Raw genomic sequence first — 23,779 nt, 5'->3', positions numbered from 1 at the left:
CCTAGGTATTCTTTTTCCCCAAAAATTAAAAAACGGTTCTCTTCCACTCCTCAAATATCTCATCTCTCTCTCTTGGAACGTCTCCAACCCTTTCTCATTCACCTCTCTTTCTATCTACCTATTCATAACTATTTTTCCCAGTTCTTATTCGAGTTTACAGATTCACACAATTGCTTCCCATATTCTACAATCTTCAGCAAAACTTTTGGAAACTTAAATTTTTAGTTGATATATTTCTATTCTCTATTACTGAAATTTTCTTGTTCATGAAATTAGTTGTTGATGATGGCTGGTTTTTATACAGTAAAGTTGAGAGCTATGGAGAAAAATATTATTACCATTTTTTTTATTTTAAGTTTATTATACACCATCTCACAAAGAAGAGATTATCAATCCATACTAAATGAACAAAGACCACTATTTAATTAAACAAATCCGATGCATCGGAGCATCCGCAGCAGAGAGTAGGGATGTCAATTTAGCCCGCAACCCGTGGGCTGACCCGAATAGCCCGCCAAATTTATAGGGTTAGGGCTGAAAATTTCCAGCCCGATAAAATTACAGCCCGATTAGCCCGCACCCGATTAACCCGCAACCCGTTATGGCCAGACCCGAAAACCCGATGGGCTGGCCCGGAAACCCGATAAAATTTATATTGTTCTATTTGTTTAACTCTAATTTGACACTTCATTGATTATTTTATAATACAGATTACTAAAAAAATAACTTTTCATTTTATATATTAAATATATAAATTATATATCAAGTTTTTATTAATATAATAATAGATAAATGAAAAATATATTTAAAATTTCTAAACATGCTTTAAAATTTCTTGATGTTTATGTTTTATGTGGCATAAATCTCAAATATTGGTATTTGATCATGTTAATATTTGAGTTTACGCATATATCTCAAATTTATCATAATTAAATATTTTACATTTTATAAATATAACTAATTTTCACCATTATTTATTGGATTGATCGCATGTTAATTTTATCGGTAGCAACCCGATTAACCCGATGGGCTAGCCCGAAACCCGAGCTTTTAGGGTTAGGGCTGAACTTTTATAACCCGAAAAAATAACAACTCGATTAGCCCGCACCCGATTGACCCGCAACCCGAATAGGGTTGGCCCGAAACCCGGTGGGCTGACCCGATTGACATCCCTAGCAGAGAGTGGACACCCGTCCGTCCGTCCGTGCCAGCGGTGCGGAACTGCCTGCTCGCCACAAGCCCAAAGGCCTCAGACCACCCCGTCTTCCTCCAGGCCCGTGCTTTTGAAGAAAACCGTACCCCAAACCACAGAAGATCAGAAGGAGACGCCGGAGTCACCGGCAAGAAAGAAAGTTAAAATGACCCAACAGACAGTGCCACCCAAGTCTGGCTCCCGCAGGGGCCAGAACCCGAATTGAATTTCCGCCAGAACCAAGTAACTTTTACTTTTCTGTCTTTTACTTTTCGTTTTTCTTTCGCTTGTGTTTTTATGTGCCAGCATGCATCGTTCTGTATATATGTGTTATACCTTCCTACACTTAGCCCAATTTTTGGTGTAAGTGTGAGAAGGGGTTGTTTTGTTTTGGTTTTGTATGTTGCGCTTTCTCCCACTTAGCTCGATGTTCGGTCTAAGTGTGAGAAGTTTGTTTTGTTTTTGTGCTTTGTTTGCGTTTGTGTCTGTTGTCTGCTGTTCTTACTTCCTTTTCCCCCCTTCACTAGGATAGCTTGGGGACAAGCTTGTGTGAAGTGGGAGGGGGGAGTAAGTATGGTGTTTGTGTTCTTTCTGTTTTAAGAGTCTTTAGGATGTGTGTTTCGCATGAGCTAGTGAGATAATAAGGCAGGTTTCCCTTAGTGAGAGCTATTGAAGAGAGAATGCATGTCAACTTTGACACCTTCTTCCTTAATAAACCAAAGGCGGTCTGAATGAAGTTGGGACGATGGAAAAAGCCTTAGATAACCCAGCTGTGCAGCCCTACTATAAGAGCGAGTTATAAGCCTAAACATTTTTTTGTGCTAACATGTAAATTGGGCTGCCACTTGATGCTTAGGGAGTAGAGTATGAAGGAGAAAAAAATGGGTTTCGGAGGTATAAGCTGGACGAAGTTCAGGAAAATGTGGAATAAGCTGGACGAAGTCCAGGGGAGGAGTAAAAAAAAAAAAATTTGGAGGTATAAGCTGGACGAAGTCCAGGGGAAAAGGGGATATAATACAGGAAAAAATAAAAAAATAAATAAATATAATATTAGTATCCTCAAGGGCAGGAAGCAATTTCAACCTGACCCAGGAAAATCAATGGGAAAAAAAAGAGAAGTAAGAAGGGTAAAACTCTCATAACCCAACGCATCAGTGGCATAACTTTAATTGGGGAGCGTTTTGATCCTAACATACCTGGTGAGGAATGAGCGATCGAGCGAACCTAACAGCTGGGGTGTCAATAGGCTATCTTGACGAACTGACGGACCGTTTAGGTAGAAGAGGGAAGGGGGAAGATTTGAAGACTGTAGACGATCGGATTGAACTTAAGCTTGTGGGGACGGTTGCCTAAAAGTCGAACCTGGTTCATGCGTGTTTGTGTTTGATTCTTTGTGTTGTTTTCTTTTATAAGTCTGTTTTTTTTATTTTGCCAGTTGTCTAGGTCCAGGTGTCTGTTTTTGTTTTTGTTTGTAGAAGTCGTTCTTGGGGACCGTGCATTGAAATTCGCCTTATTTCTTTCTCTTGTCTTTTATACTTGAGGACAAGCATGGTTTAAGTGTGAGCAGTTTGATAAGGCTAATTTCATGCATCGGTCTAGGGGTTTTATTTCGTGAAATTACTGGGTCTAACGCATGTTTTAAGCCAGGTGTGTGAAGGTTTTCGCTAGATCCAGGAAAAGAAGAGGACGCTTGCATAGTCCTAGAAAACTGGCGAAAGAGTGGACATTATGAAAGAAATTGCTTGACGGAGGAAGCCTCGGAGTTGAAGGGTAGAATAGGGATTTCTACGAAGACTCTAGAAGGCTATGTCCGCATCTATAAAAGGAAGAAGCATGCAAGCTGGAGGGACTTTCTCGGTGGAGGCCTCACGAACAGCCTGTTGCTCAGTTCACTTTTCACATACTTGGTTCTAATTCGCTAAGGATCTCGGGTTCGCGCTGGGGTTCACATTTAGCTTTTCGATAGTGTTTGAGGGTTGTAACACCGTCCTTCTTTGGGGCGAAGAAATAATTTATTTCTGTTTTTTGTTTCTGCTGAATTCGCCGAGCTTCGCTGTTCGAAGCTCGGTCCTCTTTTGTTTCTGGATATTTCTCTACTTTTATGCAAGTTTCGTTTTCGCTTACGTAGATCGTGATGATTTTTGTTGATTGATTGTGTTTACTTGAATTCTGGAGTTGGATTGTTGGAGTTGGTTGTTTTCGTGGTTATTTTCTGGATTATTGCAGGTTAATGGTGAGATCTGGAAGAATGGAGTTTGTTTGTGGATGAATCGGGGTTTTGATTTGCTGATGTTGTGGAGTTGTTTGTGATTATTGGAATTTGGAGTTGATCGGAGCAGATCTGTGAGAATCGGAGTTATGGAGTTGATTTTGTTGGTTGTTGAGTTCGGATGGCTTGGATCCGGAGTGGATTAAGCGTCTGAAGTGATTCTGAGCTGGAGTGTTTTAATTTTATGCCTAGCTTACGTGTTTTCATTTCATTTCTCCTAGTTTATGTAGATCTGATGTATTTCCGATTCATAGCAAGTTTCCGGCGTCCAAATCTTTATATTCTGTTTGAATCTAGGAGTGTGCTCTGTTTTCTTCATCTGCGAGTTTAGTTTAGTTGCGAAGGTGCATGTCGTAGTTAGTTGGAGCATGGGCTGGATATCTGCAGCTTTTTACCGTACTTGCTATTTCTGGAAATATGGTCCCCACTGTTATTTGCTTACTGTTTAGCTAGATTAGGTAGTCGTTTGCTTAGTCTAGGGAGTAATTGTGTCTTTCGGTATTGATGTCTGATTCCAGTAAGTTTTCTGTGTCCTAGGTCTAGCGTTTACATTTCTTGCCTAGATCTAGTGGTAGTTTAAATCTCAACCCCTTTGCGTGGCAGCAGCCGTTTGTTTCCATAGTCTCTTAGCACTACTTTACGAATCCATCTCTGTGGGATCGACCCCACTTCCCTATACTAATTCATAGTATTCGGGTTGAGGGATTTATTTTTGAAGGGGAGTCGAGTGTGTCCAACGACAAAAACACTGTAGTTCTCTAGAGTTCATAGACCCAGTGATCCAGTGGATTTAAGGAGCGTTGTGTCTGGACCGAGCTTTGCATTAATTCTCAAATGTGCACACTCGCTTACTCCTGAGTCTAGTCATTTGACATTAGAGTCGAGCGAAGACCCACTCACTTCAATCGCGCACGAGGTGAGTCTCGTTTGATAATGTCCTCAAGAGGAGCTTGAACAAGGTTTTATTATTCGGAAACTGGCCAGTTGGAGTTTTATTACTCTATGAATAATAAATAAGTGTTTCTTGCTAAGTCCACTCTTGGAATTAATAAGATGTTAATTAATTAAGTCCATAGCAGACTTTAATTAATTAATGGACATTTCTATCTTAAGCGCGAGAAATAAATAATAAACAAAATGGAAACCCAGAATACTTATAATTTCGGATTTGGATGGGGAGTTCAATATTACGTCTGTAGTGGCTGCTCGTAATATTCCAATATAAGCTTGTATTAAATTGTGGGTTCAATTTAATTAGTAAAAAGCTAATTGGGGAAGCCCATATCCAAAGCCTTCCATAGAGCCCTGACTGAGCCCAATATGAACTATTATAAATAGGAGAATAAAATAGACAGAATATTATTCAACATAGTTGAAAATTTCGTCCCTCTCTAATTAGAGAAGAGGGACGAAAATTCTTTGATTTTCTCCTCCGTGAGATCTTGAGCTCCTCCTCCGTGAGAATTTCTGTCTTCTTTATTCGAGTCCTAGTGTTTCGATAAGATCAGCCCACCCTGATGTCGGAATACAGTTCGGAACACCAGTCAGAAGATCTGTGGTCAAGTATTGAAGATCATAGTGGAGAAGGCGCAAGCAATCGACGATTCTTTAGAGAATCAACGAGGTAAATTGGCTAACTCCGTAGCAAGCATGTTTTAGAGATTTTTGTGCTAAAGCATGTATAAAATTCAAGTTATGAGCATGATACATGTGACAATTACGCGAATAGATTTTGTCTGAATAATCTGCTAAATAGATCTGTATTATGTGATCCGTTAGAACGCACGCTTCCGCTGCCAACCCCTTCAGCAACCGGTCGGCAAAGTCTCTCAGCGTTGCAGAAGTATACGTGTGCCATCCGACAACTTGCTACTGGGCAAACGGCTGACCTCTTCGACGAGTATTTGCATGTCAGTGAGTCAACTGGAATCCTTTGCCTTAAAAATTTTTGCGACGACGTTTGTTCTACTTTGGGTGAGGAATTCTTTCTGGCACCCACCACCAACGGTTGCTTCGTCTTCACGAAACAGTCCATGGTTTTCCCGGTATGCTTGGCAGCATTGACTGCATGCATTGGAGGTGGAAGAATTGTCTGACTGCTTGGAGGGGGCAATACTAAGCGGCCACAAAGGCGGCGGCCAACACTTATCCTTGAAGCGGTCGCCGACTACCGCCTATGGATTTGGCAAGCATATTTTGGTATTGCCGGATCCAACAACGACTTGAACGTGCTCTATTCTTCATCACTCTTCAATGATGTTTTGAATGGTATAGCACCGGCAATCGACTTCACCGTCAACGGAAATGCATACCACATGAGTTACTATCTTGCCGATGGTATCTACCCAAGATAGTCGACTTTCGTGAAGACGCTCAACAACCCGCAAGACCCGAGATGAGTTCTTTTTGCGCAGCGTCAAGAGTCTGCTCGGAAAGACGTCGAAAGAGCTTTTGGGGTCCTTCAAGCCCGATTCAACATTGTGAAGGCCCCGTCTCGGCTGTGGTACGTGAAAAATATCGTCGACATCATGTACACGTGTATTATCTTGCACAACATGATTATAGCTGAAGAAGGATCGATGGCGGCTAGCTTTTACAATGAGGATGAAGCCGGAAGCTCAACCACGAGGTCTCCCCCACGCCGAGGTGTGCATACGACGGTGGGTGAGAGGATCGAAACAAGGAACACAATGTGCGATACTCGAGCCCATATTGAGCTACAAGAAGACCTAATCAAACACATTTGGGCGAAATTCGGCCACGAGTAGTGGGTTTTTTTAATTTTATGAATTTACTTATGTAATTTTTAATTTTTAAGACTTTAATTATGAAAATTTTAATTTTTAGGATTTTAATTATGTAATTTTTTTTTTGTAATTTGTAATATTATTCCGGTTATTTTAATGCATTTTAATATTGTGGAAATGTTTTTATTTAAATTGAATAATAGAATAGTGGGACCCTTGAGCTTGTCCTTGCGGAAGAGCACGGATGTGGGTGTTGTGCTCTTGCCCAAGAGCAGGGAGTAAAAGTGGGTCTGGGCCCACATCCATGCTCGTTGGCAAGAGCACGGATGGAAATGCTCTCATCCCTATTAATGTGGCATTCTAGAAATATTTACTCTTGTGTAGAAGCAAAGTCTATATAGATTGCGATAATACGATAGACAAATATCACATCTTAATGCATCGTATATTTCTAGGTTTTTGATTAGTGGAAATTGAGATTATTTGATTTAATTATGTGAGTATTTAATAGTATATTTTTTAATTTATAAATGTAAATATTGGTTTCATAGAAACCCTAATATGTTATCAAACACATTATTCATATTTCTTGGGAATCAAAATCCCAGAAATCATATTCCCAGAAGAGTGATGCTAAATGGCCATAATGTGGCCGGCCATAAAAAGTTAATTTAGTCCATTTACATGTATAAAAAAATTAGAATTACCGATATAAACTTATATGTGTGTGAATGGACTTGTGAGTTGATACTTATCTTTGAATTCCATTACGTAAAATACATTAATATCACGAATTACTGTATACGTTGAGCAACAATCAAGAAATGACAGTAGTAATAAGTTGAGCAAAAACTACGAAAGAACAACACTAACATGTTGAGCAACATATAATGAAGATGATATAAAAGTAAAATCAAGTAGTATTAAACCAAAAATTTGAAAAAAAATCAATTTTTTTTGTTATTTAATTAATTTATGGCTGCCCATAATGTGGCCGCATAGCATTATTCTTCCCAGAAATCAAACAAACGAGGCCCTAATGTTATCCTAATTGTCATTCATTTTCTTTTTTATAAAATTTATTCTTTGGTATACCATAAAAGCTGTACTTATATATACCAATTACTTTTACTTTTAAAAATAAATAAATCAAAATGCCCATCGGGCACAGTGGCATTTTATCAGTTCTTGTACCATAAATTTTTTAAAAGTGTTCATGGCATTCAACCATTCAACCATTTATTTTATCAAGTACTTTAAGATAAAATGTAGGTGGTGGATTAAAATAAAATTTTACTATTGTGAGGACTTGCAATTTAATTACACTGAAATAGTACTATAATTTTTGCTCCCACAAGAATTCGAATCCAAGCTTGCATCCATCTAGCAATGAAGATACACCACGTACCTAGATATTCACTATTTAATAATTAAAAGTGATTCTTATATTTTGCAATAAAAATGTTTTTATTTTAACATCTCCTTATATTTATATAATAATAATTCTTTTATGTTTAGAATTCTTCAAAGCGATGATAAGACTCATTCATATTTGTTACCTATGTCTATTTATATCCAATAGTTTTTTATATTTAGAATTCTTCAAAGCTATGATAAGACTCGTTCATATTTGTTTAGGGTTCATTGATTATTAGTTTTATATGTTTATGTTCTAAGTTCATTTAAATAAAACAACTAAATTAATTAATAGATTCATTGCTCTATAGTACTCTACTACATTTTTTAAATTGTGATTTCCAAAAAGGCAATAGATTCGATATTTTATCCTACAATGAAAACAACAAAATATGCAATTCTCAACGGCCAGTAATTGATGTTGTCAATTCCAATTAGTTCTTGATCACCACTCTTTACCCAACAGTAACTCCATCGAATCTCATTTGACAAAAGTTGATGCCGAAATATTTGGTGAAATTTACATACACATCTTAGGTTAAGAATTGTGATTTTATTTATAGGAGGGGACCTTTATATATCTATATATATGGAGTATTATTATTGTCGATTTTCCGACTAAATTGTGTTGGTCCTAGTACCTTTCCTGGCGTTTACTTGTGCTTAACCCAACATCTCTAGGGACCCCTGTCTCCTCACACATTTTGAAATTCAAAATTCAACTATTTTAATATTATTGTATGCACATGAAAATTTTGAAAATTTGTGTAAAGTCTTGGTAGTCAAAATGATAATAATTCAAATGCGTTTCATGCATGTGATGGTCTTATTCATGAGTTTACTTTACACGTATTTGTGTTCAAGAATACCCATTTTTTGTGTTTAATTATCAACCATTAGATAAACAAGTTGATGCAGCTCCAGCAGTTGAGACCAACGATGCCGAAAATGTTTTCTATATCAGAATGACTTGAAATTCGCATTGTATTTTTTCTCTATTTATACAATCCATGTCTGTCCATCGGGATAATTCAATCCTGTAAGCTTAATCAGCTGCTTGGTTGGACAAGATAGCATATAATTTAGGTTTGCTGCTCTGTCTCCATTCTCTCTTGTCTCAAGATTTGGATTAATATTAGTAATCAATCAATTGTCACATAGACAAACTTTTCAAGATTTGTGGGATAACAAACACTTGTAAGACTATTTCCATCAATGATCATCAATCAGTCTAACTTAATGTAATGAAAATATTCATTTCTCTGTGATCCACGTACATATTACGAATATTCATTTCGCACCTCATCAACATGGTTTAGGGTCATGAGAGGGCTTGAGACCAAGGCATTGGCTTATTCAAGCCAACATCAAGTGTTGAGGCACAGCTGTAAAACCTTGTTTAATTAAAGGAGGTGAATTCTTGGCAGCATGTGAATGGCAGCTTCTGATATTTTTTAAGGCACAGAAATCCATTGGCTGGAGCATGGTCCTTGGCTTATTCTGACAGTATCTTTCTTCCCATAAAACCTCCTGGAAATAATACAATTTGTTTTTCGATAGACATGGATGGCTGTTACGGACGTTCTCCGTAACGAGGCCGGATGGCTAACTTCTCAGAGAGATAAGGTGATCGAACCTTCGACGTGCTCGAAGGAAAGCTCACGAATTGCTGATTTTCGGACGTTCTCCGATGAACAACAATTTGGAAACGAAATATGATATTCTTGTTACTCAAGACAAGTTTGTGGAAAATAATATATTCATTGAATGATTAGAATGATAACAAGCTCTCCTATTTATAATGCTACTAACTTAATGAACAAGAAACAAATATCTAAACAAATATGGAAAAGATATGGTAAATCAAATATGCAACTAAATAATTGGGATATGGATATGATCGTATCAACTCCCCCACGGTTGAAATACACCTTGTCCTCAAGGTGGGAACCACGAACCACTTATGAGAGTTGAAAGCCAAAGCTTTGGCGAGGCGTCTCCTCCTGGATCAAACACATATCGAACAACTGAATATCTCCATTTATCACCTTTGTCAAAAATCAACAAAGGAGACCCGATTTTTTTGGAAAAATTCCTTGCCAAATCGAAAAGGTTGTTCACGCCTCCAAGAATGTTCGAACATGGCGTGTCATTGCGCGGAGGGATCAACCTTGCATCGGTATCGAGCGAGGTTGATCGATGAATCATACTTGTAACCTCACCTACATTCCAATCCATACAGACACAAGCCATTACGGGCAAACTCGTGTAAGAACCATCTCCTTTCTTACCCACTTCTTTAGACTTTAATCTCAGCTCATCCATTTCTACTATAAGGTCCGATTTTGTTGTCTCAAGTGCAGCCTTATACTCAACTATAATATTCTCAATCTCCATCATCTCTTCTCCTTCTTGTATATTTGTTACCCATTTTTTCTTCATTGAGCTCGGGATAGCAGCTTGTGGATGCAGATTAGACACCGCCAATGGTGTTGTCACGGGCAGTGAGTGCAAGGGCTGGAAAGGTCCCGGAGCGGCGTAGGGTAGCAGCTCCAAAGGCGGTAAAGGACTCGGCCGCTGCAGCTGGCGATCTGATTGGGGCAGCGGCGGCGACGGTTGGTAATTTTGGTTGGGCTGCTCTGCCGAAATGGTTGTTGTCAGAGGTGATTCCAAACATGAAGGCTGGCGAGTCGCAGGTTGATCCGATTGCTGAAATACGAGCGGCCGTCGCTGGATCGATGGGTTTCCCTGAGGTGGTTGGAAATCCGGCCTAAGATTTATAGACTCGGTGGTGCTGTGTCGCGGTGGAGCCAATGAGACATTGGGGTATAAACCCGACTGCCCACGAGAAGCCATAGTATTTCTCGATGGAGGGTATTCTAGCGTCCGGTGCGACGAAGAAACAACTGGCTCATCGGGCTGCGATAATGATCGGAATTTGCTCACTCGGTCATCTGTGGCATCGACATGAGTTTCCTTCCTGTCCCATACCTCCAACAAGTGATCTAACTCTGCATTAATCGGTTCCTCTGCTATGATTGCTGAACGAGGCTGCCGAGACGCGGGCCCTCTAACGGAATACCTTCTGGGAAAGGTGTACAGCGGCGCCGCTGTGTCACGCGCCGTGTAAGGTTGATTCCGACGTGAGTTAGGGACATGGCCCAACGGCTGATCATACACCGAGACCTCGTTGAAGGGGCGTTGCCTTGGTGTCTCTCGATAGACAGGTGGGTCCCAACAGGTAGGTCGGCGCTTGGGCGGTGATGGCGAGTACATATCTAGCTCGTAGGATGAAGAACGCTGATATGCAGTGGTCCGACGGGTCCATGGTGGGTCCCAGTTGTCGCGACGACGAGTCTGCCTTGGCTCCCGGTTGAACGGTTGCCGTGCTAAATTGTCCAACCGTCGATCCAAGTTGTCGAAGCGAGCATTCAACTTTTCAAACCCTAAAGTGATTGGGTCGACAGAAGACTTCCCGGATTGATCTCTTTGGTCCGGTCGATAGTCGCCGGTGTTGGGGTGTCGCGGCGGGCAGATCTGCAGCGCCGGCGTCGCCCCCCTCGTCGGCAGTTCCGACGTATATTGGCCATGGTGTGTTGACGTCATGAGTACGGTGGAGTGGATTAGATGCGGTTGTGATGGTAGTGCTGTGGCTGAATTTTTTTTTTTTTTTTTTTTTTTTTTGGGAAATATAGATGAACGAAGATGGAGGATGAGTACGTCAATGAAAGCACCAGTTGTTACGGACGTTCTCCGTAACGAGGCCGGATGGCTAACTTCTCAGAGAGATAAGGTGATCGAACCTTCGACGTGCTCGAAGGAAAGCTCACGAATTGCTGATTTTCGGACGTTCTCCGATGAACAACAATTTGGAAACGAAATATGATATTCTTGTTACTCAAGACAAGTTTGTGGAAAATAATATATTCATTGAATGATTAGAATGATAACAAGCTCTCCTATTTATAATGCTACTAACTTAATGAACAAGAAACAAATATCTAAACAAATATGAAAAAGATATGGTAAATCAAATATGCAACTAAATAATTGGGATATGGATATGATCGTATCAATGGCCCTTTAGTTTTACTAATATTTTATAAATGGGCTTTAATAATAATTTATATGTCCACCTATCTCCTCATTCAAATATCTTCTCCATGCCCCATCAATTATTTTTGTGTGATCATAAAATATAGTATTATTGTTTAAGTTGAAGTTCTTCTTGCAGCCAGCTCTGACATATATTTATAAATTTCAACTAGTACTTAACGATAAACGTAATACCTATCTCATGATATATTAACTAATGAACGTAATACCTAACGTAATAGCATATATTAGGTCACGTTTTTTTTTTCTACTTGACCATATTTCTAATGCCAATTTTGAAAATCACGTATAGAATCCATAGAGGTATGCTTCATTGAGTTGGGACAAAAAAGTATATTACTTCTACTTTTTTATCACACCAAGAAAGTATAATACTATAACTCTATAAGTAAGAAAGGCATATTCAATTTCTAATTAAACCCCATGCACAAATGATGTAGTTCAATTACCTCATTTAGCAAGGCTCGATTTCCTTTCTAGGATCTTGACCCCTGCCTACTTTATTAACTTCCAAATATTTTTTTACTGACATGGACAATATCTCTTTGTCAAATGTCGATAAAAATAGCAAAAAATCCAAATCAACATGCCATGTGGTGATGCTCAACTCACTATATATACCAAGATCACTCCCTCACGACCCTGTCTCATTTTGATCATTCATCTTCAACAAATCATCCCTTCACACAAATCAAGCTTCCATTAATGGAGAACTCATTAGCCACAGAGAGCTTCTCCTACAGCTGGCTTACAGACATACCACCACCATCTCCCAACCTCAGACAAATCGAAGACGACAACTTCCGCTTCGTCGTCCCTACATCTACCGACTTTGTGAATGCGGGCGACATATTCTCGGATGGGCAAATCAAGCCTGTGTATGCCATGGGCAAATCACCGAGAACGGAGGCGGCCTCCGTTCCCGGTAGAAACCGTTATTACATCCTCTCAAAGTGGCGGAGATCTTCCAAGAAGATCTTGCACAAGTGGTTATGGTACGTGCATAGGAGACTACGTTGCTCGAGGAAGAGAAGCCGAGTTGATGATCTTCAACGGAAGGTTCTAGAAGCTTCGCCGAGGCGAAGCTCTTCGGCTTATTCAGCTGCGGAGTTTGGTGATTTTGATTATGGTGATGAATTTTATTGTCTGAAAATAGACAAGAGTCCGACTTCAATGAGCCCATGCCGCTCTAGTGATGTAGATGACAACTCAATCACGGAAGCTATTCTCTATTGCAAAAAATCAATAGGTTTGTTTTTTTCTAAAATATACTCCTTGTTATCATGTCTCCAATTTATCGTTATCATATTAATGGGTTTTTTTTTCTTTTTTTTCAGAAAAATAAGGAGAATTGTGCAAGGCGGAGTTGTAAGAATTAAGATAATGCATGCATTGAGAATTAGGGACTCGAGAGATTGATATATCGTCGATCCTAATTTTATTTTATTATTTCGCACATGTGAATACTATTAATAGCAGTAGAATATGGAGTATATTTTTTCCTTTCCATTTGTTGAATCGGAAATAATTGAGATGGTTTTGGAGGAGGATATCACCATTTATGAAAAGAAGGGATCAGTTTCTTATCAGATAGGTTAATTTATTGGCATTTTCTATGTTGATATTGCAATTTATTAATGGTGAGAGGGGTCACATGTTTCAGTTTTAAAGAAAAATGGGACTCTTAGAATCATCAAATTAATTTGAGATGTGTGGTTCTAATTAATAAGAAGAATCATATTGGCTCATTACTAGCTTAGAAAATATGAGAAAAAAATGGCGGGACTCTTTTTGTTGTAGCTACAAATAGGAACAATAATTAAAGAATTAATTATACATAGACTAATGATTAATGATTAGAGCATTGTGATAGACTAATGATTAATGATTTCTAAATCCTCAGCCAATACAAACTTGATCAAGTAATTGGGTTGAAAGAAAAACAACGACAGACAATTAGCTAGGCGGGGTCCATGCAGACATGATATGCCAATACAATACCATCGATTCAAATTTTGTATGCATATATTATATATATATGGTCTAAATTTTATTGTCTTTCACTGCAACCGTATGTATGGAATTAGGGCAGGACAGCTACTAATTAAGATTTGATGTTTCATGTGTATTTAAAAACTAGCCATGAATAAGATAGGGGGACCAGCCCCTCCAATACATCCTACTTGTCCTAGCTAAATGTTATTACATCATTTTCTCACTCACGTTGGCTTAATTGTGCCCTAATTTTACTCCATATAACAAATATGGAAATTAAAGCAAATCACCAGGAAGAAAATGTTGAAAGACTAAATACATGCTGAAATAATGAAATTCACTTCAGACTTTATTTTTGGAGAGTACGCATTTCAAAATTTCACAACATCGAGTTTTCGAGAGTTAACTTATTTTGTCAAGATTTCTATGCATTACTCACTGTATGTTAATTTTCTCTCTCGAGATATATTCTTGTATATTATATGTCGATTAGTCTCTTGGAAATGGTCAAGACTTTTGGTTTTTCAACTTCAAATACTGTTTGTCGATACAAGAACTTTGCCCTTTTCATATATTGTAATCGCCTTTTTCAAGTCTTGCATGAGTTTTTGAAGAGAGACACACGCTACATTCCTTTTTTTACCTATATTTCTTACATACTCATTAATGTTAGGGAGATTTACTAAATGTGAACAATTGGATATATTGAAAGGCGTGAAATACTTTCAGATCAAATCAATTTAGTGGTTCTACCAATATTTGATTGGATACAATTCAGGTTTGTAGAAGATTCGTATGTTGATCTTTCGATCCTTCTTTGAACCAGAAAATGATCAATAAGAAGAGGCTGAAAATGAAACGTCGCGTCTCTTCATTTTCATAACTGTTTTTAACAGTTTTTGGCGGGTTTCAAAAATTGCAAATTAGTCCTTTAATTATCGGAAATTATATTTTAGGATGAATTTTCTGTACAACAACTTTAATGGAAATAAAAAATTTTCTCTGCCCCTTGGACCCCGCTACTCGGGGGCGCTACCCCCGAACCCATGTCTAATCATAATGAATTCAAACAAGCGTGCACTCCGCACTTCCAAACTTATATGATGTCTCATTATGATAATATTGATCAATCAAGTTAATCCAATTACACTAAAATAACCAACAATTAACCAGAATAGAAACATTCAAGCGATTTTAACTTTATGTATTAACAATGATATATCGAGTTCTAGGTCCAATTTTCTCAACTCAACCAAAAAAATATTACTTTATTCTGATAATTTTGGGTGTGGGATACTCTAAAACTCTAGAAAAATTGGCAGCTTATGAGCAAGCCTATGTCTTGGCCCAACCATTATTTAACTTTATGGATTGTTAATTTATAGAACACATGCTCTGTTCTTCTTTCAATCTCCAAGGTTAATTAAGTGATAATAAAGTAGTAGTTCTATTTATCCTTCCAAATTTGCATTGCGACTTAATTAGACAATGGTTGCAAACATTTACCTGAATAGTAGCAATAAACAAAATGCAAACGGCAAAAATAATAAACAAAAAGAAACAAAATAATAATGTCAGAAGTGGGATTTGAACCCACGCCCTCCCTCGTAAGAGGACCAGAACTTGAGTCTGGATCAGATTTGTATAGAATGTTAGTACTACTATTTTTTTACTGTTAAACTCATACAAAAAAACACAACGAGTTCATGAGATTTGGGCAAAAGAAAAGGCAAGATAACATGAAGACAAGTTATAAAAGAAAAATCAAAGTTTGCACGTTTTGAGTTGGTGCAAACAAGGACTTGTCTTGGGTGAGATTAGGGGACCAGAGACAGAGAAGCAAGCATGTCGAAGAAGGTCGTCGTTCAGCCTTTGTTTTCTGCACTTGAAAAAACACACCAAGAGGCACAAATGAGGCTAATGAAGCAAAAGGCTGCAAGAAGATGTGATTCATGAGGTTCAAGACATACACTTGTTTGTGAGTGTGTGTGAAACTAGAATGAAAAACCAATTTAAGTCCACTCATTTTGGGACCATTACTCAATGTTGTGGTGTCTCATTTTGGCTTTCAAAGGGCTGATTAATGTTTTTTGGCTTGGCAACTTTAATATGCATGTCTTGACACTTCAACATTACTATTTACAATACACACGTAAAAACAACTCAGGAAAGAGAATAATTTGATTTTTTTATGAAATTAAATCAAATATTTAACAAAATTCGACCTGTGGAAAATTTTCAAAAATAAAGAACTTATTGAAAGAAGTGAGAAAACAGAACCATATATATTGGTTCTTGACTAATGTAAGTGGACCCTAAATAGTTTTATCATGCTTGTATTGGAAAAATATAAAATAGCATTTGGTGGAAAGATTAGGTATAGTTTTATTAGGTTAGTAGTATTGGAAAAAATAAAATAAAAGCATGCGGTGGAAGTGGAACATTAGGTATACTTATGGTAAATGATTATAGTCAAAGAAAGGCATTTTTTTTACTTTTTATTTACAGTATGTGCGTGGTTAAATGATACTTCATTAATGTAAAACATAATTAGTTTGATTTTAAGCATATATATGTAGATGAAAAAATTACTTGAAAGATTTATTAGTTTATAGCACCTTAATTTCACTTATATAAGTTATCATATATTTGTCACGTTTTCAAGTGTTAAGCTCTATTTTTCATCTTAAAAGTAATTAAGTAAAGCGTAAAAGAAACTAGAACGATTTGAGTAGACAAATTTACTAAATATATAGCACCTAGCTATAAATATAAGTATAAATAGTCACTACAAAAAAAATTCCTTTAGCGTGTATTAAAATACTCGAAAATATCTAAAATGTAGATTTAAATATAATTAAAAGCAATTTCAAACACCAAGCTTGGAAATATCTAAAAAAAGTTAATTTGATTAAAAGTAATTATGAGCATTCAAAGGGATCGAAATTTCTAAAAATATATTTAAATTTGAAGAAAGTGCTCAAGAATGTGGTCAAAAAGTATTTTCTTATGAAATAAAGTGGTGTTTGGTAAATCCTGCTTTTCACTGAGTGATGAAAATGCAGGAAACACTGAACTTTTTAAATATATTCACTCCTCTTTACGAAATTTCACATTACTAAATTTATGCGATCAATAGCCTGTGGTTAAAAATATTTTCAACAATTCATGGCATATATTCGACTAGTCATGTCAACTTTCCGGTGTTGAAAAAAGGATGAGATAATACAAAATTAAAAATAATTTCTGATAGTTCATAATATGATTCATAAAATAAAATTAGTTTAAAGTGATAACTGTCACTATTAAATCTTTGAGGGGGCAAAGGAAAAGCAATACTCTCTCACATCAATTGTAATAATAATTGATGGTGTGTGGGACTTTGGAAGTAAATGCCCGACGAAAATATAGCAAACTTTTGAGAAACAAAGGAATAAGTACAAGTTATTTATGCAATAGATTCTTCAAGAATTAATGGGTAAAAATGAGCAACACTCCCTAATTCATTAAGTTTTTCTTGTTTTATCTATAGCTTCTACGATTGAAATAATTAATGGAGTAATTTTATTTGCAGTGATTGCTTTACTAATTGTAATTTAATTTTGGATTTTGATTACAAATATATAAATTAGAAGTTCAATAATGGGAAATTCTATAGACTCGATCACTTGAACGCGGTTAATACAGCTCATATAACTAGACATAATAAATTTCAACCAACTGAAAATCGATAAATTCGGTATATTTTCAAAATGTAAAATGAATAGCTATGCAAAATTAGAATTAGAATTAGAATTAGAATTAGAATTAGAATTTCATTAAAGTTAAAGAAGTCACCGCCAAGTTAGAGTAGGTCGTTAAGAAATTTAAACAGTGGCAATACCACAACATACCACATACGTACAACATACAACAAATACAATAAAATTGATTTTGTTAAGTATTTTTGGAATCTATGTATGTAGCATTGGTAAGAATAAGATAAGCATAAAGACATTTTTCATTCGTAAAAAATACGAATGTGCTTTCGCAAAATTTGAGTATATATCTAAGACTAAATTTGTAGTACATAAATATCGAGTAATGTTAGGCTGAGCGCCTAATATGAGCTCTAGGGATGTCAATGTAGCCCGCAACCCGTGGACTGGCCCGAATAGCCCGCTAAATTTATAGGGTTAAGGCTGAAAATTTCTAGCCCGATTAAATTAAAACCCGATTAGCCCACATCCGATTAACCCGCGACCCGTTAGGCTAGACCCGAAAACCCGATAAAATTTCTATTATTCTATTTTTTACTCTTAATTCGACACTTCATTGATTAATTTTATAATATAGATAACTACAAAAATAACTTTCAATTTTATATTAAATATACAAATTATATATTGATTTTATATTAAGATAATAATTGATAAATAAATTAAAAACTTCAAATTCACTTAAAAAATAACAGACCTATAGGCTTAAAATTTATTGGGTTCGCAAATTTGTAAGAGTGTAGAAAATAACATAACGCATAATTGATTCGTTAAAATTTATCATAAGAAAATAACGTTTGAAAAAAGTGACTATTCATCGTTCAACTTAAGCTTCTCAGCGAAAATTTATTGGGTTCGCAAATTTGTAAGAGTGTAGAAAATAACATAACGCATAATTGATTCGTTAAAATTTATCATAAGAAAATAACGTTTGAAAAAAGTGACTATTCATCGTTCAACTTAAGCTTCTCAGCGAGCTTCTTCTTGAGTACGATCAACATGAAGTTGTGAAGTTCAGCAATTGAATGAGGTAGAAATTGAACGAGGAATGAATTGAAAAGAAAAATGGAGCATGTATTTATAGATTTTTGAAATTTTAATTCGAATCCACTACGCAAGTTCGCAATGGGAGGATTATCCAGGACGGGCAGCAAAAGGGAGCGTCCTAAGAGTGTCCACAATGGTGGCCCTTGACGGCCACTAAATATGGCCCGACCACCATTCGTGGCTCTTACGTGGCCCTCTGCAATGATAAAAGTCAAAATTATAACAAAAATAACAAGGGCCACTAAATGTGGCCCTCTAAAAATAAAATTTAATTTATTTTCTTTTTTTAATAATATTATTTATTAATTTAACTATATTAAATTTTAGTTCTCATGTGTATTTATCAGATTCAAACAAAGGAGACGGGGAGTATTGAAATTGGGAGGATTGGAAGTACTGGGACGGGTTGTTGATCGCGTCCATATTCGGTCAGTAGTCACCAAACCCCGATGGTTGGCGAACCAAGTTCCTCTGCTGGGATGGCTGGACCCAGAATTGGGGCGATTGCGGACTCCAAGTCTGATTGGGAAGTTGCCGTATCCCAAATCTCCATACCCCGAGGAATTATCATCTCCACCTTGCATTTTTTGTAGTGTTTAGAAATGTAAAATGAAGGGATTAGAAGTGTAGAAAGAAGTGAAAAAATGAAAATGAGAGTGTATATTTATAAAAGAATTTCGAAATTAAAAAAAAATTTATAATCGGCTGCCCAGCCGCGAAACGCAGCTCGATGCAATGGAGGGCCGCGGCTCACACGGCTCAGCCACGTGAAGGCTGCGGCCCACCCTCGGCTCTCTGCAATGGGCGGCCGTGCACCGAGCCACAGGCCGCGGCTCCCCCATTGTGGACACTCTAACGCCGCAAGAGTCGGGCCGGTGGGATCCAGCCCATCCTCCCCATCCGGCGTTGTGAATGGCGTAAAGCTCATCTGAAAATGAAAAATTAGGGATAGAATAAAAATATAGCCAAAGGGTTCAAAACGCATCAAAAATTAAAATTTCGAGAAGCGTCGTTTAAGATGGCCGAAATCCATATGCGAAGGTTTAGATTTAGTGTTAGAGAGGTGTCGTTCGAGACAGCTTCCTCTCCGCTGGGAACCTTCACCTATCAAATTTCCATACAGTATTAATTAACAAATGTGCAATATCTGAAGATATGGAGAACCTAAACGGAATAAACAGATCCGGTTCGGCGATCAAAATTCAGAAGATTAATATCTATCTCCGAAGGTAAACTTGACTGAATCGGCATTTAATAATCGCCTCTCGTCTATAGGTCCTTCGATCTAATTGTGGAAATTTATCATCCAAATTGGAAGTTCAACAAATGAAAAATAGTAGGAAATGAAACACATTGCTCAGTGAATACGAACCAAAGAGTATAACTCACGCCGCAGCAAGATCTGCTGCAATCGCAATATAGGTATTTCTCTTCATCGCTACTTTCAACCGTCGCTACAAACACTGAGAGATTCTAGGGGATGAGAGAAATATTAGGGTTATCTGATACAGCTAGCCTTTCACAACTTATATAGAACTGCGTTAGTTTGATAGGTTAACGGGCCGGACTAATTAACCTAATTAAAGCCCAATTTTATATGGAGCTTCTAAACTTTGGTTCATTATCTGGGCTTATCAATATATTTATAAGAAGCAATAGGATAGTAAATGCCTAATTTGCATAGGAGTATGATCAAATACAAACCCTCTATAATATAAATTATACAAACTTTAATCCTACCTACTTAATATAATTAATCAACGATTATGATATAAGATTTTTTAAATGTCAACATTTCCTACAAATCTGTCAACAAAGGGTGTATATGGAATTCGATTTTTTCATTAGTTACAACATTCCCTAATTTCATGTCAATCTGCCATACTATTAACAAGAATATTATGTAATAGTTTAAGCCATGAAAAGTCATTTATGCGTCCCTAATTTATCTCCAATATCTCAAACTGCCATTATTATCATTTGTGGAAAGAGATTACATTCCGCCAAAAAATTGTATTAGATTACATTCCGCCAAAAAATTGTATTAATCATTCAGCCATCAAATATTAAATTTCTTCGGAGACGTAGTTCTTCAATAAATCTACAATAATATCTACATTTTTAAAGTCTACAACAATATCTACGTTTTTCGTTGATGTCAACACCATGCCAACACGTCTACAACAACATCTACAACTTTTCGCTGATATGGACAACATGCAAACACGTCTATGGACTGTTTCTGCCCACGACAAATTTTTCAAATTTTTATCTGAAACGAATGTCAACAAATTGATGCAGTTTCAATTTTTTTTCAAGTTTTTTAAGCAACAAAGATCGAAACCTGAATATGGACAGTAAGGAATTTTTTTCATATTATATCCCTCAACAAAGATTCGACCTGAATATCAACAATATGTCATATGAAACCAATCAATACAATGTCATATTGAAACCTGTTCATAATGAAATACATTTAACAAATTAAAATCGAGAAAATACCAATACCATGTTTCATAACTTGAAAGAAATCCCTAATGTTGACGATTCATTAAACAAAAATGACAACTTCACAAGCCAAAAAAATTTCAAGCCATCATTTTCTATCCCAAATTCTGCAAAAAAGTTCAGCGGTAATCTAAACAAAATTTCAAAGAGAATGAACACAAAGTAGCTTTATCAACAATCGTAAAATGTCAATGATATGTCAACAACAGATTCTAATTCACAAACAATGTTATATGCTCAATGTCAAGACATGTAACAACAATGTCATGACATGTCAACAACAGATTCTAATTCACAAACAATGTTATATGCTCAATGTCAACTAAATATCAACAAGTCGATGGCATTAATGCAATAAATGAATAACATACAACTAGGAAAACAACTGGACCGCTGAAAACTTTGGACTTGCGTTTCTCCCACAGCTCGTGTGTCCTGATGAGGTCAAGCAGGTACTGACACCAATTATGCATCTTTATTTTCTGCAAATCATTGAGAATATCAACAATTCGGGGTTTGACATAGCCGCAGGGTGATATTTCTATCAGAGCAGTTTCCATCAGTAGTAAAAATATTTTCTTGAAAAGTGGACCCCCCCAGTTTCTTGCAGCATCCTCTTTTCCAACACCTACGTCTGCATAGCATGTATATCAATATCCTCCTCAAGTGGTACAGTTTCAAGGTATTTGATGCCAGTCATTCTGTCACTTCTATCAAAATGTAATCCTCCCATTTGGTAAACCAAAAATAATCTCAACATCTTTCGCCTCAATCGCGACCTCATCACCATTAGGCAGCTTAAGATTGCATCGCAGATGGTTAAAATGCTTCAGTAGCCAATAAGCTAACATTGCTGGAATACTCGCCACGACGTACTCGAGAAGACCACTGAAGCCGAGCTGCCAGACAACAGTTTTCTATTTTTCATTGAGAGACTTCAGGATGCGCATGAAAAAATGTGTTGTCCTCTTGATCTGTAGGTTTGGTCTATTGGCAGGTGTAGGCTATTGTCCAGCGGTTCTATTCCGCTTCCCACTCCCCTCCCCTTCATCTACCGCTTTACCCTTTGATTGACGTTTTGCTGATCAAATATCAAAACATCAATAAGTAATGTCAAGGAGAACGCAAGTATAACATTCCATTCATATGTCAACATAGCAACATGTAACAACAATACACCGACATGTTATTGTCACCACGAAATTGCAAAAGATCAGGGACTTAGAACAATGTCAATAGCAAATTTCAACAATGTCAACAGCAAATTGCAAACGATCAGGGACTTAGAACAAAGTCAACAATGTCAAAGATCACCCACCGGCTAAATATCATCCTCCTAACAACATACACCCCAAACCAAGCAATGCCAATACGAGCAATAAAACGTAAAACAAAACAACTCACTAACATGTTATAAGCACTCCCAGTCAAATTATCAGCACAAAATTGCAACATCAAAGTCTTAGAACAATGTCAACAACAAATTTCAACACCCATTATCAAAGACACAACCACGATGTCAATTTAATTTTCATATATATTTCAGAATGTCAGCAACACAACATCCACAAAAATTCACAATACTACTAAACTATGTCAATTATGTATACTGCTTGCAGCATAAATAACCACCCAAAAAACAACACCTCGACATCACCTTACAAATAGCCACAAAATAAAAAACCACCAACAATAAGAACTAGGGTTTTACCCCGAAAAAACAGAAGAAAAAAAAGTGTACGAAAAACGTTTGAAAATGGAAAATGCCCCAGAACTTTCAAGCTATAATAATCCACAAATTAAACAATACATAATCTAGAGAATAAAATACAAATATTGCAATGAAAATGAAAATGAAGAAACAATTTTGAATCTTGGTTCAATCGAAAAACTGTGTCAATCAAAATTAGAAACTTATGAATTCTGTAAATCCAAAACTTATCAACACCCATTATCCAAAACTTATCAACACCCATTGATTAAATGTTAACACCCATTGATTAAATGTCAACACCCATTTTGTAAATCCAAACGAACAAAAAAATTTATATATATATATATATATATATATATATATATATATAGGGATGTATTCATTTCCTATTTACATATTTTGGTCTATTGTTCTTCTCAATCTTGGCCATTCAATTTCAAGATCAGATGGCCCAAATTAATGCCATATGTATTTAATTTAATTGATTAAAAAAATTGAAAAGGTCAAAATTGGGATTCACAAATAAGTTTGTTATGGTAACTTCCTTGATTATCTCAGCCAAAGATCTCAGCCGTTTTTCTCAATTATTTGCACAAGGTTGCGATTGATTGAGTTTAATTTTGTTGTGATGTAGAAGAAGAAGGAGGATTTTTAGGCGGTTCGATTCAGTCGCGATCAAGAGCGCACGATATCATTAGACGAATGTTGGCGAGCTTGGGAGACCCTTACACGCGTTTTCTCCCTCACGCTGATGTGATCATTTTCTCATCTTTGCTTCCTTTTTCCAATGGAAAATATGCTTCGCGTTCTTATTTAATTGAGTGTCTGCTTCTGTGAATTGGTTTTTTATACTTACAACAATACTGCTGTAACTTAAAACAATTTTCAGTTTTCTTATTCCGTGGCTTGTGTTGGTTCCATCATGACCAAAAGTTCGCCAAGATGGCAAGGTATGATATATGTGGAATTGGGATAAACCTGAGGGAAATTCCAGATGAAAATGGAAATGTGAGATTG

General features: G+C 36.7%; 1 protein-coding gene, 1 long non-coding RNA gene and 1 other non-coding gene across 4 annotated transcripts; 1 reads left to right on the top strand and 2 right to left on the bottom strand.

The window, feature by feature from the left end:
* Nucleotides 1-12,209: 12,209 nt before the first annotated feature.
* Nucleotides 12,210-13,399, top strand: LOC121750991. The gene is made up of 2 exons (XM_042145699.1): nt 12,210-12,989; nt 13,078-13,399. The coding sequence occupies exons 1-2, from the start codon at nt 12,446-12,448 to the stop codon at nt 13,083-13,085; spliced, it is 552 nt and encodes a 183-aa protein (XP_042001633.1). The 5' UTR covers nt 12,210-12,445; the 3' UTR covers nt 13,086-13,399.
* Nucleotides 13,400-18,174: 4,775 nt separating this feature from the next.
* Nucleotides 18,175-20,021, bottom strand: LOC121751198. Of its 2 annotated transcripts, XR_006040022.1 has the most exons (3): nt 19,913-20,021; nt 18,938-19,644; nt 18,175-18,736 (listed from the first exon to the last, which is right to left on the bottom strand). It is a non-coding gene; the product is annotated as an uncharacterized LOC121751198 (long non-coding RNA). The 2 variants fall into 2 exon arrangements; XR_006040021.1 differs by lacking the exon at nt 18,175-18,736 and having other exon boundaries at nt 18,839-19,644.
* LOC121758258 lies at nt 19,496-19,646 on the bottom strand. Its single transcript, XR_006041393.1, has one exon. It is a non-coding gene; the product is annotated as a small nucleolar RNA snoR145 (small nucleolar RNA).
* Nucleotides 20,022-23,779: the final 3,758 nt, after the last annotated feature.

The sequence above is a fragment of the Salvia splendens genome, chromosome 1, assembly GCF_004379255.2.
Source record: "Salvia splendens isolate huo1 chromosome 1, SspV2, whole genome shotgun sequence".
In the NCBI taxonomy this organism is placed as follows: Eukaryota; Viridiplantae; Streptophyta; class Magnoliopsida; order Lamiales; family Lamiaceae; genus Salvia; species Salvia splendens.
The sequence above is the reverse complement of the archived record's forward strand: the minus strand, read 5'-3'. Positions and strand labels throughout refer to the sequence as shown.

Coding starts and splice junctions, on each gene's coding strand:
- LOC121750991 (XM_042145699.1), top strand. CDS start 12,446: ATGGAGAACTCATTAGCCACAGAGAGCTTCTCCTACAGCTGGCTTACA.